Source organism: Sinohyriopsis cumingii, chromosome 10 (assembly GCF_028554795.1).
Source record: "Sinohyriopsis cumingii isolate HCF-2022 chromosome 10, ASM2855479v2, whole genome shotgun sequence".
Classification (NCBI taxonomy): domain Eukaryota; kingdom Metazoa; phylum Mollusca; class Bivalvia; order Unionida; family Unionidae; genus Sinohyriopsis; species Sinohyriopsis cumingii.
Genome location: NC_142970.1, coordinates 68,362,642 through 68,381,005, shown reverse-complemented (window position 1 = coordinate 68,381,005; position 18,364 = coordinate 68,362,642). Strand labels below are relative to the sequence as shown.

The window sequence follows — 18,364 nt, the reverse complement described above, 5'->3', positions numbered from 1 at the left end:
ACGCGGACACACACACACACACACACACACACACACACACACACACCTCATTATTGCAGATTATTCTTTTGTTCACTTACCATTCCAATTCAACATGGCTCTACAAATCTATAACCAGTCAAATTATTCCTTGCACCATTTTGTCAAATTCTTCACCAAACGTGTTTTAAGAACATTGTATAGATAAATTGTTATCTTACATAGATAATGCCAAATATGTTTTTACCCCGTCTGAAGAACTACTTCTAACAATATTTATGAAACGAACAGGCTTGACATTTACAGAGACTGAGACAAAATTTGAATAAAAGTTAGACTCCTGCAATCTTATTAGCAAAACATTTCAGGTCATAATTACTTGTAATGTAGTCTGACTTAAAAACGACTAATCAAAACTCTTAATTCTAGACTCAACTTATAACTTATGTTGGTGAAATCAGAATGCGCAGATTTAGTACATACGGACCAATTAACGGGTAACAAGCACGAGATCAAAGAACATAGATAAATGCATTGTACTGAAGAAAATGATTCCGTAAAAAAATGTCCCATTTCAAACATCTATATTATATCTTGACTTTCCAAACAAAGCAAAACTTATCAAAACTCTTGAGAATTCTGTCGACAACACCACCTATCGCAACCACTTGAGGAAAGTGAAACAAACGTATTGATATCTGCCTGAGCAGGTGAAACACATTCTTTTTGTCCATCCGTTTAACTCTTGTCTGATGATAAACTTCGGGCAGAGGAGGCGACTGAATCAGATAGAAAATCAAAGCTGAACTGAATAAGTTGACTTATTTAAAAGATAGACCAACTAAGTAATCATTTGCGTTTGTATTGTCAAGGCTATTTTACAGTGCAATGACAACTAAATAATCTGATCATCGTTGACGGCAGTAGATCACTTGTTCAAGGCGGAAATTTAAACTGATTAGTCGCTAACACAGGTCAGCAGGTAGCATAAGCTGTAAGTATGGAACATACAGACAAGTGAAAATTATAATAGTGCGATAATTTTATTTTTGAACATTTTATGGCTATATGTTCAGAACTATTTTATAATTATTGGTCGTGTCAGATTTATGTGTTTAAAATAAATTATTAATATGACCTACTAAACAGCTTTTACATTTATGTAAAAATGCTAAATAAAAATAAACAAATAACTCGGGCAAGTTAAAAATGTACAGAGAATTGACAAATAAAGTCAAATGTACCATAACTTAATCAGGTCTTTCGGATCCACCCAAAGTATTTAGGCGTCAAAATTGGTTTCCACTGTTGTCGCAATAATGAATAAGTTATATTGCTTAAAACAAATTTTACAAATTGATGGACAAACGGACGAATGAAGGTACTGACAGCAAAGCAGCAATAATGGTGTGGAGACAATATTTGTAATTTCAAAGTTTTTCTTCTCTTCCTCGCCTACCAAAACAATCATTAACAATAACCCTTAATTCAAACCTTCGATGTATCTTTATTGAATTCTAACTGCAGGCATTACTAGATTCCATTATGGCCATTGCAAACACGTAAAAATATTTAATAAATTCGTAAAAGAACAAGCTATTTAATTTTTGTTTATAAATATCATACCAGGCCGAAACGTTTTTTTGTTTTTAAAAACTGAATCAAGACCAATAAATTTACAACAGACCATATGTATCAGTATTTTCGTTTAGAAAAAAAGAGGGAAAAGAGTAGTCGCAATTTATGAATAATTACAATGATGTAACCTGGATGCTACTAGCGTTAGAATTCATTGTAATCTATATATTTTGATGTGCTTATTTTATGTCATGTGACCGAACTACATGGTGTATTATTACGACACATTTTGTTCCGTCTGCAGTTGCATGAGTAGACAGATCTTCAGCCGATAGTCGCAACATTTTTCATATAGCGAAATCCTTTGCAATATCCAAACTGCGGGTCGCGGCTAACTCCCATCTACCCGTGTGAACATTTTTAAAAAAAAGCAGTTTCTTGGAGGAGACTTTGTCTTGCTCAATTCATTCCAGGCAATTCGTCCCATAATAATTTGTAACCTTGAACAGTCTGTCCCTACCAATATAATTTTTTTTTATACAAAATTCATCACTATTTCTGATTTTGACAACTTGCAGCACGGTCTGTGGAGATTTTTGGTTTGATTGTTTTGTTTTTTTTTTTGTTGGAATTTTGAAATAAAGAGAAGCAATTCAATAAATAGAAAGCGGAAATTCTTTTCTGAATAATTAATGTTATATGTAATTCCTAACAAATTTAGCTAATAATAATATTAATAATAATAATAATAATAATGCAAAGAAAACCGAATACATTAGTCTCTTTCGGAAGTGAATTATTTTAATTTTCATATTTCATTTACCTGCTTACATTCCTACGTAAGTAATTTTCCCACCTACATTAAGTAATTTACCCACCTCACCTTCCAGTAATTCATCTTTAGGTCATAATTGGGGAGAGACATATATACATGTCCTATCTATCAAACGTGCTTGTACAATCTTACTTACTGACATACAGGTGAAGTATGAAAGTTATACAAGTTTGTCGATTTTATCCTCGGAACGAATTGACCTGGGTAGAATTGTATTGATTCCAATACGTTTAACAGCATAGCGGATACTATTTAGGCAAAGGGCTTTCTACACAATCACCGTCCATATGACGCATTCTTTCATATTTTTGCTAGAAGTTGAATAACATACACCGGTACTCGCTAAGAAATTTTATACACTATTTATACCTGTATTTTTTTTTATTGATAGTCAAAAATTAAAGAAAATTTTTTAAAAAAATTAACAATGCGTAACTGTTCTACTTGACCTTGACCGTTACACCTAATATTGTCAACAACCGGGACAAATATATACCTGAGCGACTACGAAAGCATTTACATAGACGATAGCGTAAGTAAAGGCCTGTATGATACATTCTACTATCATGGCTAGTAATGTAAGGTCCGTTTTTTCAGCGTCTCAAGGGTTACGTTGTCCGATTTGTCTCGATGTATATACAGCACCAAGGAATTTACCATGCCTTCACACCTACTGCCAACATTGTCTACACAAATACATTGTGAAGAATGTAACTAAGGGGAAGACAGCTGATACCTTCAGTTGCCCAGAGTGCCGAAAGGAAACATTTCCTCCACTTCCTGATATTCCTGTGAATGAATGGGCGGAACATTATCCATACAACGCTGTGTTGTTGTCTGTGTTACCACCAGAGAAAAGGAAAGTAGATAAGAACTGTGATTCATGCCTGTATGAGGATAGCTCTGTTACAGCTTCAAGTTACTGTACGGTATGTAAAGAAGCCCTTTGTCTGACTTGTGAGAAGGTACATAGAAAAACTAAAGCAACGAGGGACCATGCAGTCGTAAATATACAAGACCTAATCAAAGATCCCGAACTAGCTGTCAGCCTGTCAGTGAGTGTCACCTGTTCCGAACATGCTGGTAAAGAATTTGAATTTTACTGCAAATCCCACAGTAGTATGTGTTGCTCAGAATGTTTCAACAAGAGCCACAGGGGTTGCAGGGAGGTTCTTGAAATAAAGGACACTTCTTCTAAAGTACTGAAGAAAGAAGAAGCAATTGCAGTTATGGACCGATTGAAACAACTTGCGTCCCACTTGGATCAATTTAGGAATGAAAATCATGGAACATTTAGCAGGATTGAAGCTGAAGTAAATACTATTCCTGATGAAATTGAAGTGGTGAGGAAGAAGATTAACACTTTACTCGACAATGTTAAATCGAAAATTGTGATGGAAAAAAATGCCTTCTTGAAAGAAGAGTCAGTAGTTCGACATGAAGAAAATCAACAGTGTGAATCCACCAGTACTGCGATTACAAACTCCTTGCATCTTTTGGAAACAGTTCTGGCACATGGCAGTCCTCGTCATTTCTTGACCACTCTGCATAAAATTGAGGAACATCTTGTCCACTATGAGTCAGTTGTGAAGGAGAAATATTGTGAAGTTAGACACATTGACGCCAAGCTTTGTCTGGATGATTGTCTCCTCTCCTTGGTCAAAAGTAATGACGTCACTATCGCTAAAATTGACATGGTTGAAAAGAAACATGGTCTTGCATCTTCTATTTTACCTCCCACTATAGTGAAAACAGTAAACACAACCACAATAAAACACGATGAGTGTGATTCTAAGATGAAAACCATAGAAGGGAGTAATCCATCAGAAAAATTGTTACATTTTAAACCGCTGAAGGACTGCAAACCGGAAATAATTGCACAGTTCAGTGCTGAGTATCTTGATGGCAAGTACCCGAGGTATTCTGGTATAACCCGTCTGCCAGATGATAAAGTCATGCTTGTGGATTGCAATATTTCTACATGTAGACTGTATGACTCCTCGTTTCATCACCTTGCTGACTATAAAATGACTTCATGTCCCTTCGGCTTGTGTGTAGTCGAGGGAACTCAAGTAGCTGTGACACTTCCTCATCAGAAGATGATCCAGTTTCTGACTGTAGATAGCTCTATACATCCGGGGAGAGTAATCAACACAAGTCAAGGTTGTGATGGAATTGCTGCCCTTTCAAGAGATGAGCTGGTCGTAAGTTGCATTCGGAACGATAGTCTGTATTGGTGTATTGTATCTACGGATGGATTGGAGAAATTCTGTGTTGAGGTTTGTCCTTCATCATGGCGTTCCCACTTGTCATTGAATAATAGAAGAACACACATTTATGTCTCGTATTACAATCCAGGTGCAATGTACGCGTACAACTTAAACGGTACACGTATATTCAAATATAAGCACAAGACCCTGGATGGTGCATGTGGAGTAGGGGTGGACAGGGAGGACAATCTGTATATTGTGGGTCAGATGTCTAACAACATTCATCAGGTGTCTCCAGATGGGACTCCTTTACAGGTTTTCTCAATAGAAATTCCAAAACATCCCGCAGCTATCTGCTTTTTTTCCAGTGGAGACGAGTTTCTTCTAACAGAAGAAAGCGATGGAAAACTAACATATAAATTTAGATTGAAATAGTGACCACAATTACATACCGCATCATGCCGTACCCTTAAATGGAACCATTCAGATGTATAGATATTTTAATGTCGTTTGTTAGTATTTCCTTTTGTATATCAAATATAGTACAAGCTGCATGGATACAAACGTGTGCTCAGTTGAATTTTTAAAAAACAATTGTATTTTCTTAATTTTATGCATCTTGTCAATATTATACCTAAATTACCCATACCTGGACGTCAAGAATTAGTTCGCTAATTGGGTAGTTAACGGAACATGTTTTCTGCTAACTTTGGCATATCTTACAGCCTGTTTTACTGGGAATATCTGAAAGGATCATTTCTGTTTACAGAAGAAACTTTGGTTAAAGATGAAATGAAATTTAGCTGGAATTACTGTGCAGAACATTTATGTCTTTTAGTAAATATTTTTCTCAGATAATGAGAATTCCAGTCATCAATATCCTATATCTCCAGGTTTTAGTTAATTGATTTGCCAGTGTGAAAAGAAGATATTCTTAATTTTAGAAGAAAAAAGAAACACTACTCAAGATCGTGTCATCGTTGATAAAAGAAGTCGGGAAAACACATAGCCAAGTCTTTATGACAACAATTATTCAGAATGAAGTAAACTAAAAAATCCCACTTTAAGTTTTAACACAATGAAACCATGTTAACACTTTTGGCATTTTTTTTTGGGGGGGGGGGCGGGGTATTCAAAGTTTACTACAAACCTGAAATATTTACTATTGATATTATTTTTTTCTTCAAAATATAATTGAGATTTCAGGATGTAAATTCTAAACACGTATTTGTAAGTTTCTGGTACCATTTATCTTACTGCCATGTTTATATTTTTGAAATCATCATCACCATCATCATCATCATCATCATCACCACCATCATCATCAAAATAAATTTGATCGCTTTACAACGACTAAACCAATGGTTAGAACAAAATAATTCACGATTATTAGAATCATCGTCGTCATACAACCACCACCATGTCCAGCAGGATATTTTAGTGTCGTCTTTTTAGTTTTTCATGCAGTGGTTGTAATAGACCTTATTCACGATGTATGTACACCTGGAAAAAGCCTTCAAAGATCAATAAATCCCACGAGAACTTGTGAGGTTTCATTTTAGAGGACAGACTATATCAACTAATAAGCCGGCCACTGGGAATTCTTTAATAAGGAATACTTAAAATCGACAATGTGTTATAATTTAACGATTTTATTTCCTGTTTAAGGGTTAGTTAACAAATATGGATCGTCTATTTAAGTTTTAAATTTAACGAAGCTATCTTTACCCGGATATATGGTTGTATTTCATCTATTCCTGAATCACCTTGAATGCCTCTACTCGAAACCTGGCTACCTTGTCAATTTCACTACTTAATATACCGCTCCGGTGGCCTAGAGCCTCTACCTCGGATGCAGGAGGTTGCGGGCTGGAACACTGGCCTAGTCATACCAAGGACTTATAAATGGTACCAACAGCTTTCTCGCTAGGCGCTCAGCATTGAGACGTTAGTGTTAGGACTGGTCAACATGGTGTCAGGATAATGTGAATGGGTGGGACACGATGCTACATGTCTGCAGCTTGGTGCCCCAGTGCTAAACACTGTTATAAACTACCACCCTTCAGACATCGTAGCGATGTGACTGAACTGTTTTTAAAGCTACGTTAAAAATCCAGATCACACACACACTCACTACTTAATAAATGCTGTATAGTGAACTAAATTAAACGGTGCATGTTATGGAAATGATACAGATTATTCGCGATTGGGAATATTGGATTGGCATAGTATACAAGTTGGGACAAGTTGAATTTGAAAGGCAAACCAGTTCCTATTGTATGATTTGTGTGCAGACACCATTAAAATAAATAATTTGGGAGTAGACAAACAGATTCATAGATGTATAGAACATATATGTCTGTGAAGTTAGTTATGTCAATTGAGACTTTATCTAAGATGCTATTTGTTATGTCATCTGAGAGTTGTCTAAGACCTTGTTTGTTATGTAATCAGAGTTATTCAAAATCTTATTTAATATGCCATCTTACTTGTTATGTCACCTTTTAGTTCTTTAAGATCTTATTTGTTATGTCACCTTAGATTTGTTTAAGATCTTTTTTGATAAATCATCATTGAGTTCTTTAAAATCTTATTTGTTATGTCATCTTTGAGTTCTTTAAGCTCTTTTGTGTTATGTCACCTTATAATTGTTTCAATCTTATTTGCTAGGTCATCTTAGAGTTGTTAAAGGTCTTGTTTGTTATGTCATCTTAGAGTTGTTAAAGGACTTATTTGTTATGTCATCTTCGAGTTGTTAAAGGACTTATTTGTTTTGTCATCTTTGAACTTTTTAAGATCTTATTTGTTAGATCAACTTAGAGTTGTTTAAGATCTTATTAGTGCCATCTTACTTGTTATGTCACCTTTGAGTTCTTTAAGATCTTATTTGTTATGTCACCTTAGAATTGTTTAAGATCTTATTTGCTAAATCATCTTAGAGTTGTTAAAGGTCTTGTATGTTATGTTATCTTAGAGATGTTAAAGGACTTATTTGTTATGTCATCTTTGAGTTCTTTAAGATCTTATGTCTTATGTCACCTTAGAATTGTTTAAGATCTTATTTGTTATTTCATCTTAGAATTGTTAAAGGACTTATTTGTTATGTCATATTTGAGCTCTTTAAGATCTTATTTGTTGTCACCTTATACTTGTTTAAAATCTAATATGTTAAATGTTCTCAGAGTTGTTAAAGGATTTATTTGTTATGTCATCTTTGAGTTCTTTAAGATCTTATTTGTTATGTCACCTTAGAATTTTTTAAGATCTTTATTGCTAAATCATCATTGAGTTCTTTAATATCTTATTTGTTATGTCATTTTACAATTGTTTAAGATCTTATTTGCTAGATCATCTTAGAATTGTTAAAGGACTTATTTGTTATGTCATCTTTGAGTTCATTAAGATCTTATGTGTTATGCCATCTTAGAGTTGTTTAAGATCTTCCTTGTTATGTCATCTTTGAGTTCATTAAGATCTTATGTGTTATGCCATCTTAGAGTTGTTAAAGGACTTATTTGTTATGTCATCTTAGAGTTGTTAAAGGACTTATTTGTTATGTCATCTTTGAGCTCTTTAAGATCTTATTTGTTATATCACCTTATAATTAAGATCTTATTTGCTAAATCATCTTATAGTTGTTAAAGGACTTATTTGTTATGTCATCTTTGAGTTCATTAAGATCTTATGTGTTATGCCATCTTAGAGTTGTTTAAGATCTTCCTTGTTATGTCATCTTTGAGTTCATTAAGATCTTATGTGTTATGCCATCTTAGAGTTGTTAAAGGACTTATTTGTTATGTCATCTTTGAGTTCATTAAGATCTTATGTGTTATGCCATCTTAGAGTTGTTAAAGTACTTATTTGTTATGTCATCTTTGAGTTCATTAAGATGTTATGTGTTATGCCATCTTAGAGTTGTTTAAGATCTTCCTTGTTATGTCATCTGACAGTGGAATAAGATTAAGATCATATATATTATGTAATATGAGAATTGTCGATCATCATATTTATTATGTCCTTTGAGAGTTGTCTAAACTCTTATTTATTACTTTGTCTGTTGATTGTCTAAGATCCTATTTATTTTATAATTAGTGACTTGTTTAAAATGTTATTTATTATATCATCTGTGAGATGTCAACGATGTATTACGTCATCGGGTGGCAGTTTAAGACCTTTTTCGTCATCTGCGAGTTGTCTCTTTTCTTTATTTTTTATTTCTTTTGAGAGTTGTCTAAGATATTGTTTATTACTTTTTTGGAGAGTTGTCTAAGATTGTATTTATTATGTCATCTGAGATTGTCTAAGGCCTTATTTATTTTGTCACTGTGGGCGATGTTTCATATCTTTTTTATTATGCCACCTGAAAGATGTACAAGATTATATTTATTACATCACCCTAGAGATGCGTAAGGTCTTATGTCTTATGTATATTGGATAGATGTGTAATATCCTATTTATTATGTCATCAGAGATTTGTCTGAGATTGTGTTTATTATGTCATGTTTGGGGCGTCTAAATCTTGTATCATGTGAGAGTGATCTCAGGTTTTGTTATCACTTCATGTGAGAGTTGTCTAATATCTTATGGAGTCATCTGGGAGTTGCCTAAGATCTTATTAATTACGTCATTTGCAAGGTGTCTAAATTTTTATATTATGTGCGAGTTGTCTAGGGTCTTTTTATTATACAATCTGAGTCTTGTCTACGGTAGTATTTAGTATCGCATCAGCGATTTGTCTGATGTCGGATTTATTATGTCATAGAATTGTCTAATGTTGGATTTAGTATGTCATCAGAGAGTTGTCTAATGTTGGATTTAGTATGTCATCGGAGAGTTGTCTAATGTCGGATTTATTGTGTCATGTAAGAGATGCCCAACATATTAATTATTATGTTTTGTGAGAGTTGTCTGGGATCATATTTATTTTATCATTTGAGAATTGACTAAGATCTTTTTTTCTTACGTCGTTTGAGAGTTTTCAAAGATATTATTTACATTATCCCGTAGAGGCCGGGAGTGGCCGAGTGGTCTAAAGCGCTCGCCGTTCCGGATTACTGCCATTTCACCTCTGTTCGAGTCTCAGGCTCTGCTAACGTGGATAAATGAGAAAGCTTGCGAGTAGCTTCTCGCGGGTCGGTGGTTCTTCCAGGGGATTTCCAGGAATCTTCCTCCACCAGTTATACTGGCCGCCATGTATAGCCTAGCTTGTGCTGAAAAATGACGTTAAACCCTACAACAGCAACAACGATATTGTCCCGTGAGATTTGTCTAAGGTCTTATTTATTAAGTATTTTTTTGAGTTCTTTAAGTTCTTATTGATTATGTCAGCTGAAAGATGTCTCGGGTCATATTTATTTTGTCAGCTGAACGCTGTCTCGGGTCATATGTGTTGTGTTTATCTGAGGGTTGTGTAATATGTACGACGTATCTAACTCTTATATCATTGTGAGTTGTCTGAAACCTTATATCATGTGAGAATTGTCTAAGATATTATCATATCATCTGAGAGTTGTTTAAGATAGTTATAATTATGTTATCTGAGAGTTGTCTGATGTCTTATTTGTTATAGCATTTAAGAGTTTCTCCAGGGTCATATGTATTATTATGAGTTTTGTCTACGGTTTTATTTATTATAACGTATGAGATTCGTATAATATCTTATTTATTATATAATCCGATGGTTGTTTAAACTCTTATTTTATGTCAACTGAGAGTTGTCTAAGGTCTTATTTATTATATCGTCTGTGAGTTGTATAATATCTTCATTATGTCGTCTGAAAATTCTCGAAGATTTTATTTATTATGTCATCTTAAGAGTTGTCTAATGTCTTCTTTATTATGTCGTCTGAGAATTGTCTAAGATCTTATTTATTATACCGTCTGAGAGTTGTCTGAGGTCTGTATTATTATACCATCTGAGAGTTGTCTGAGTTCTGTATTATACCATCTGAGAGTTGTCTGAGTTCTGTATTATACCATCTGAGAGTTGTCTGAGGTATGACATGTTTATACCATCTGAGAGTTGTCTGAAGTATGCCTTTTTTATACCATCTGAGTTGTCTGAGTTCTGTATTATTATACCATCTGAGAGTTATCTGAGGTCTGCATTATTATACCATTGAGAGTTGTCTGAGGTCTGTATTATTATACCATCTGAGAGTTATCTGAGATCTGTATTATTATACCATCTGAGAGTTGTCTGAGTTCTGTACTATACCATCTGAGAGTTGTCTGAGTTCTGTATTATACCATCTGAGAGTTGTCTGAGTTCTGTATTATTATACCATCTGAGAGTTATCTGAGGTCTGCATTATTATACCATCTGAGAGCTATCTGAAGTCTGCATTATTATACCATCTGAGAGTTGTCTGAGTTCTGTATTATACCATCTGAGAGTTGTCTGAGTTCTGTATTATACCATCTGAGAGTTGTCTGAGTTCTGTATTATACCATCTGAGAGTTGTCTGAGTTCTGTATTATTATACCATCTGAGAGTTATCTGAGGTCTGCATTATTATACCATCTGAGAGCTATCTGAAGTCTGCATTATTATACCATCTGAGAGTTATCTGAGGTCTGCATTATTATACCATCTGAGAGTTGTCTGAGTTCTGTATTATTATATCATCTGAGAGTTATCTGAGGTCTGTATTATTGTACCATCTGAGATTTGTCACCTTATAATCTTACGCTCTTTTAGTGATCGTTACAAATATTCTTGTTTATTCTCATTGTTTGTATATTAATATATTTTGTACTTCGTTTTTTTTTTCTTCATGTCATTAAATTCGTTTGATTACTTGGTTTGCATTATTATACCATCTGAGAGCTATCTGAAGTCTGCATTATTATACCATCTGAGAGTTGTCTGAGTTCTGTATTATACCATCTGAGAGTTGTCTGAGGTATGCCTGTTTTATACCATCTGAGAGTTATCTGAAGTCTGCATTATTATACCATTGAGAGTTGTCTGAGGTCTGTATTATTATACCATCTGAGAGTTGTCTGAGTTCTGTATTATACCATCTGAGAGTTGTCTGAGTTCTGTATTATACCATCTGAGAGTTGTCTGAGGTATGACATGTTTATACCATCTGAGAGTTGTCTGAGGTATGCCTGTTTTATATCATCTGAGAGTTGTCTGAGTTCTGTATTATTATACCATCTGAGAGTTATCTGAGGTCTGCATTATTATATCATCTGAGAGTTGTCTGAGGTCTGTATTATTATACCATCTGAGAGTTGTCTGAGTTCTGTATTATACCATCTGAGAGTTGTCTGAGTTCTGTATTATACCATCTGAGAGTTGTCTGAGGTATGACATGTTTATACCATCTGAGAGTTGTCTGAGGTATGCCTGTTTTATATCATCTGAGAGTTGTCTGAGTTCTGTATTATTATACCATCTGAGAGTTATCTGAGGTCTGTATTATTATACCATCTGAGAGTTATCTGAGGTCTGCATTATTATACCATTGAGAGTTGTCTGAGGTCTGTATTATTATACCATCAGGGAGTTATCTGAGATCTGTATTATTATACCATCAGGGAGTTATCTGAGATCTGTATTATTATACCATTTGAGAGTTGTCTGAATTCTGTATTATACCATCTGAGAGTTGTCTGAGGTATGACATGTTTATACCATCTGAGAGTTGTCTGAGGTATGCCTGTTTTATATCATCTGAGAGTTGTCTGAGTTCTGTATTATTATACCATCTGAGAGTTATCTGAGGTCTGCATTATTATACCATTGAGAGTTGTCTGAGGTCTGTATTATTATACCATCAGGGAGTTATCTGAGATCTGTATTATTATACCATCTGAGAGTTGTCTGAGGTCTGCATTATTATATCATCTGAGAGTTGTCTGAGGTCTGTATTATTATATCATCTGAGAGTTGTCTGAGGTATGCCTGTTTTATACCATCTGAGAGTTGTCTGAGGTATGCCTGTTTTATACCATCTGAGAGTTGTCTGAGTTCTGTATTATTATACCATCTGAGAGTTATCTGAGGTCTGCATTATTATATCATCTGAGAGTTGTCTGAGGTCTGTATTATTATATCATCTGAGAGTTGTCTGAGGTATGCCTGTTTTATACCATCTGAGAGTTGTCTGAGGTATGCCTGTTTTATACCATCTGAGAGTTGTCTGAGTTCTGTATTATTATACCATCAGGGAGTTATCTGAGATCTGTATTATTATACCATTTGAGAGTTGTCTGAGTTCTGTATTATACCATCTGAGAGTTGTCTGAGTTCTGTATTACACCATCTGAGAGTTGTCTGAGGTCTGTATTATTATACCATCTGAGAGTTATCTGAGGTCTGTATTATTATACCATCTGAGAGTTATCTGAGGTCTGCATTATTATATCATCTGAGAGTTGTCTGAGGTCTGTATTATTATACCATCAGGGAGTTATCTGAGGTCTGTATTATTATACCATCAGGGAGTTATCTGAGATCTGTATTATTATACCATTTGAGAGTTGTCTGAGTTCTGTATTATACCATCTGAGAGTTGTCTGAGTTCTGTATTATACCATCTGAGAGTTGTCTGAGGTCTGTATTATTATACCATCAGGGAGTTATCTGAGGTCTGTATTATTATACCATCAGGGAGTTATCTGAGGTCTGTATTATTGTACCATCTGAGATTTGTCACCTTATAATCTTACGCTCTTTTAGTGATCGTTACAAATATTCTTGTTTATTCTCATTGTTTGTATATTAATATATTTTGTACTTCGTTTTTTTTTCTTCATGTCATTAAATTATTCGTTTGATTACTTGGTTTTTCATTTATATGTTGCAGTTATTGTTCTACATATTTCATTTTGATTTTTGTCGTCCTCCTTTTTCCTGTTAAGCTGAACTTTGATACAATAGTGATTACGACATTTTGCCTTAATAAGATTATTATTATTATTATTATTAGTAGTAGTAGTAGTAAAAATAGTAGTAGTAGTGTTTAATGAGTATCGTTAGTATGTCAGAGCCTAAAAATAAAGATGTTTTGTATGAAAGACAAATGTTAAGGAGGTGGAGAAAAGGCACAGAAACGTATTAATTACCTGCATAGCAAGCTTTGTTTTACTGACAATAAACTATAATTATTTTATGAATATTGTTTATGATACATATACATTGAGGAAGTTAATTAATAACATTTGTTTTGTAGTATTTTTATTTTTTTAATTTATTTGTTTTATGTCTAACGATCCACGCATCTATATGTCTGACTGAAATTAGTGCCCTGGACACGTAAGGAAAGTGACACCTTACTACAGTTGGGGCCACGAGTGGCCGAGTTGTCTAAAGCGCTCACCGTTACGGATCACTGCCATCTCACCTCTGTCTGCGTGGGTTCGAGTCCAAGGCTCGGCTAGCGTGGGTACTTGGGGAAAGCCTGCCAGTAGCTTCTCGTGGGTCGGTGGTTCTTCCCTGGGTTTTCCAGGGTTCTTCCTCCACCAGTTATACTGGCCGCCATGTATAGCCTATCTTGTGCTGAAAAATGGCGTTAAACCCTAGAACAACAACAACAACCTTACTACAGTTGACTCGATTCGATATAACCTGTCATGTGTTTATGTACCACGAAGCACACATATAAAATAAACGAACACATTTTCTATCTATTATGTATATTTGTTTCTTTGTGTTTCGACACATAATAATTTTACAATTTTAAAGTTATATTGCTCAGAGGTTAGATGCAAGTAAAAAGTTATCAACAAGATAATGTGGCGTTCATACCGCTTAGAGCACGTCACTGTTACAGCTGACCACTCATCCGATCGGATGTGTAGCAGGACGATATACAATGAAAAACAGCTGATCTATATGTAACTACAATACTTTTGACGAACAGACTATCTCGCCTTTCGCGGCCTCAGCCTACCGTCTTTCACTTGCTGATTTTAAAGCGATTTTTTTATTATAAATATTTTGTGCATATACTTTAATGGTTAGAGGACGAAAGATTTCTAAGTTAGGACCCAGATTCCAATCTCCAGGGGGTAGCGAAATAAATAGGGGCCAATTTTGTTTGCCTCAAACGTCAAAAAACAAAAATTCCCCCAAAAATCGAAAAAAAAAATTTTAATAAAATTTCAAACATCCTCGATAATTGAACAAGAGAGGATGTCTTAGCTAAGGAAAAAAAGAAAAAAAGGTTGCTTGTTGTAATGGTTGTTTTTGTTGTTGTTGTAGGGTTTAACGCCATTTTTCACCACACGATAGGCTATACATGGTGGACAGTATTAATGGTGGAGGAAGAACCCGCGAAAATCCCTGAAAGAACCACCGACCCACGAGAAGCTACTGGCAAGCTTTCTCACATACCCACATAAGCCGAATCTGTAATGGTTGCTCATGACATAATTAAAACTATTAGGACAATACAATAATGAAATATGGGTACAACCAGAAGTTAGAATTCGTTGCAATATACAGTTTCTGCTGCATTAGTTTTACGTCATATGACCAAAATACGGGGCGTATTAACCCTAGTTTTATAATAACCATAACATTATATCCCCATACGATGCATTTATAACACTGACGTTTCTTGAGTAATGATGTGTGATAACTACACTTGAACTATATGATAACGACATTTGGTGATAACGTTTTCACTTCATTTATTTGGTGACATTCGCAAAATTGAAATGCGGAAGTAAACCATTTATTACGACACTTTTTTTTTGTTACGTCTGCAGTTATATTAACAGGTCTCCGGCCAAGTGTACCAGCGTTATTTCAAATAGCACAACACCGAATTGCAGCACACACTCCCACCCCTGTCAAAAAACGTTCTTGGCGTGGAATTTGTTCTTGAACGATTCTTGACAATTCGCCCACGAACAATTTTTGCCCTGGCACAGTTGCACAGTTGGTCCCTTCGAATATATTAGTTCATACACAATTCATCACCATTTCTGATTTTGACAACAAACAGCCCTGCCTCTGGGGAATCTTGATGCTGTACTTTTAAAAGTCAATAACAATTTTAGATATCAGACAGGGGCTCTAAAGGATTTTTTTTCTTCTTCTGAATAATTAATGTACTATATCATTCCTTGCAAATTGAGTACATAATAATAATAATAATAATAACAATAATAATAATAATAATAATAATAATGATAACTAGTAGTAGTAGCAGTAGTAGTAGTAGGAGCAGTAGTAGTAGCAGCAGTAGTAGTATTAGTAGAAGTAGTAGTTGCAGTAGTAGTTGTAGTAGCAGCAGAAGTTGTAGTAGTTGCTATTGTTGCCGTTGTACTTCTTTTTATCCACCTCTCTACCAATAATTCATCTTGGATTTATGCATGCAGACATACGTACATGTTCTATTTATCTATTAAAAATAAACATAGAGAACTAGTTGTTTTGGACCCAGGGTGGCCGAGTTGTCTAAGGCGCTCCATTTTCCAGATGACTGACCTTTCAAATCTGCTGGCGTTGGATCGAGTCTCTGCTCGGCCAAAATGCGTATGCTTGAAAACTTACAAGTGGCTCCCGTGGGTCGGTGGTTCTCCTCGGATTTTTTTTCGGGTTCATCCTCCACCAAACATAATAGTCGTAACGTTACTATCATGTGCTGAAAAATTCCGATATATCCACAAAGCCAGAGTCATATTTCTTTTTCTTTATTATCTGGTATATATCATATAACTATTTACCGACCTACATTAAGTACTCTACCTACCTTCCTACCTATAATTCGTCTTTTGATTATACATGTATACATCGAGACAGAGAGGGAGACCTATCTATCTATCCGTCCGTCCGTCCGTCCATCCATCCATCCATGTATCTATCTGTCTATCTGTCTGTATGTCTGTCTGTCTGTCTGTCCATCCATCTATCTATCTATCTATCTATCTAATCTGTGTGTGTGTCTTCTACTTATCTATCATAAATACTGTTACAAGCTATGGGTCCTTACTTGACCGAGTGGTGTGAAACCCTGGCGCGATTCCTGCTAGAAGTCATATGTTTACCCCAAATTTCCCCAGACTTCCATACAACTTAAGTTGTAAATTAGAAAGCCCTACGTGTCTTTTCTATTCATACATTTTACTCTAATCAAAGCAAGATCACAGATCTCACAACCTGCCAAATATCTATCAACCGCACATCTACATGGTTTCTCTTCGTTAGGTTTCCGTAAATATCCCCTAACTCAGGGAAATATTTTAACTACGCTACCTTAGGCCAGTAAATCAATGGTTTCCATGCTCATTTCGCCGGTACAACCGCAAAACATTTGCCACCATGGCGACAAAAACGGTATCTGCCGAGTGCCTTCTTATTTATTCCTTTGTGTAATTTACCGGTTTTCTACCGTAAATACTGCCACTGCAGCCACACGACCAATGTACAACACTGTATCTTAAAAGGGACTATGGTATTCCAAGGTCACTCATTCGATTTTGACCTAAATTCACTACTAGTGAACCATGGCATCATGGAAACTCACTAACACGTCTCTCCCTGACGTTTGCTCCTAGTAATTGGCTAATTATTTCGAGCTAAGGAATATTTTAATTGCACCGAATTCCAATAATCAGACAAATAATCAAGCAAATCTAAGAATTCCTTAAAACGGGGCGCTATTACCAAATACGCATGCTTCAAATGTATTACAATACATATACATACATACTTGCTTACCTATAAGTAAAGCAAAAGGTTATGACAGTTTGTCCAAATTAGAAAAGAGGATGAAGTCTTGTTTCATAATTGTTAAAATTTGGATAAATAATATCGGTACTTTTTGTTACAAACCACTTATTTCTATATTTGTCTTGATATTCGAATATTAAAACAAAAAGAAATATGATAATTTCTATATACGGGCAGATGCTTACATATACAATATAAAAATGGTAACTATTAATATGTCATACATTTTTCTTTTCAGTTTTGCCAGAATTAGAAAAAAATCAAACAAATATCTTGGTTCTGAATAAAATAAAATATACAGAGTACGGGCAAGAGGTCCGGTTCCGGTAGCCGAAAACAATTTGCCATACAAGTGTCTAATTTCGTCATCATAGAATTTCTCAAAATTAATCATGGAAAATCATGGGAATACAGTTTAACATGTTATAGGTTATAAATATTTGGCTTTAAAACAAAAATAGCAGGTTAGAAGGATTTTCTTCGCTCTCAAAGACAAAGGTGAAAAAGAAGAAGAAAAAATACACATGAGTCAATCAGCTACTGGAATGAGTCAGACAAAGGTACTTCGTTGAATGCCAGTGATGACGTCAATGTTAAATGTCAATACATTTCAACGTTATCTGTGACCTTAACCAGGAAGTCAAATAAAAGGATGTGAACAGCCTCGACAAAGATTTATTTGGATGACTACGTAAGCATTTACTAAGACAACAAAGTAAGGAGTATTGTACATTCAGCTGTTATGGCTAGCTGCGTAAAACAAGCCTTCACTGAGGCTCAAGGGTTCCATTGTCCGATATGTCTCAATGTGTATACGGCACCAAAGAATTTACCATGCCGCCATACTTACTGTCAACATTTTGTCTACACAAACACATTATGAAGAATGTACCTGAGGGGAAACAAAAGGCTACTTTCCATTGTCCGGTATGTCGGAAGGAAACATTTCCCCCACTTCCTGATATCCCTGTTGATAAGTGGGCGGAACATTATCCATACAACATTGTGTTGTTGTCCGTGTTACCGTCGGAGAAAAGTGAAGTGGCTAAGAGCTGTGATTCGTGTCTG

General features: G+C 35.1%; 1 protein-coding gene across 2 annotated transcripts; it reads left to right on the top strand.

Moving 5' to 3' along the window:
- The first annotated feature begins 1,098 nt into the window (after nt 1-1,098).
- LOC149790341 (E3 ubiquitin-protein ligase TRIM45-like) lies at nt 1,099-13,395 on the top strand. 2 transcript variants are annotated; one of them, XM_089972385.1, is made up of 3 exons: nt 1,099-12,024; nt 12,060-12,230; nt 12,372-13,395. In XM_089972385.1, exon 1 carries the CDS (start codon nt 2,941-2,943, stop codon nt 5,035-5,037), a length of 2,097 nt encoding a protein of 698 aa, XP_089828511.1. In that variant the 5' UTR covers nt 1,099-2,940; the 3' UTR covers nt 5,038-12,024; nt 12,060-12,230; nt 12,372-13,395. The 2 variants fall into 2 exon arrangements, with proteins under 2 accessions (XP_089828511.1, XP_089828510.1); XM_089972384.1 differs by having other exon boundaries at nt 12,060-13,395.
- The last annotated feature ends 4,969 nt before the right edge of the window (nt 13,396-18,364 follow it).

What these genes read in the sequence shown, in the direction of transcription:
- LOC149790341 (XM_089972385.1), top strand. Translation starts at nt 2,941, where the DNA reads ATGATACATTCTACTATCATGGCTAGTAATGTAAGGTCCGTTTTTTCA.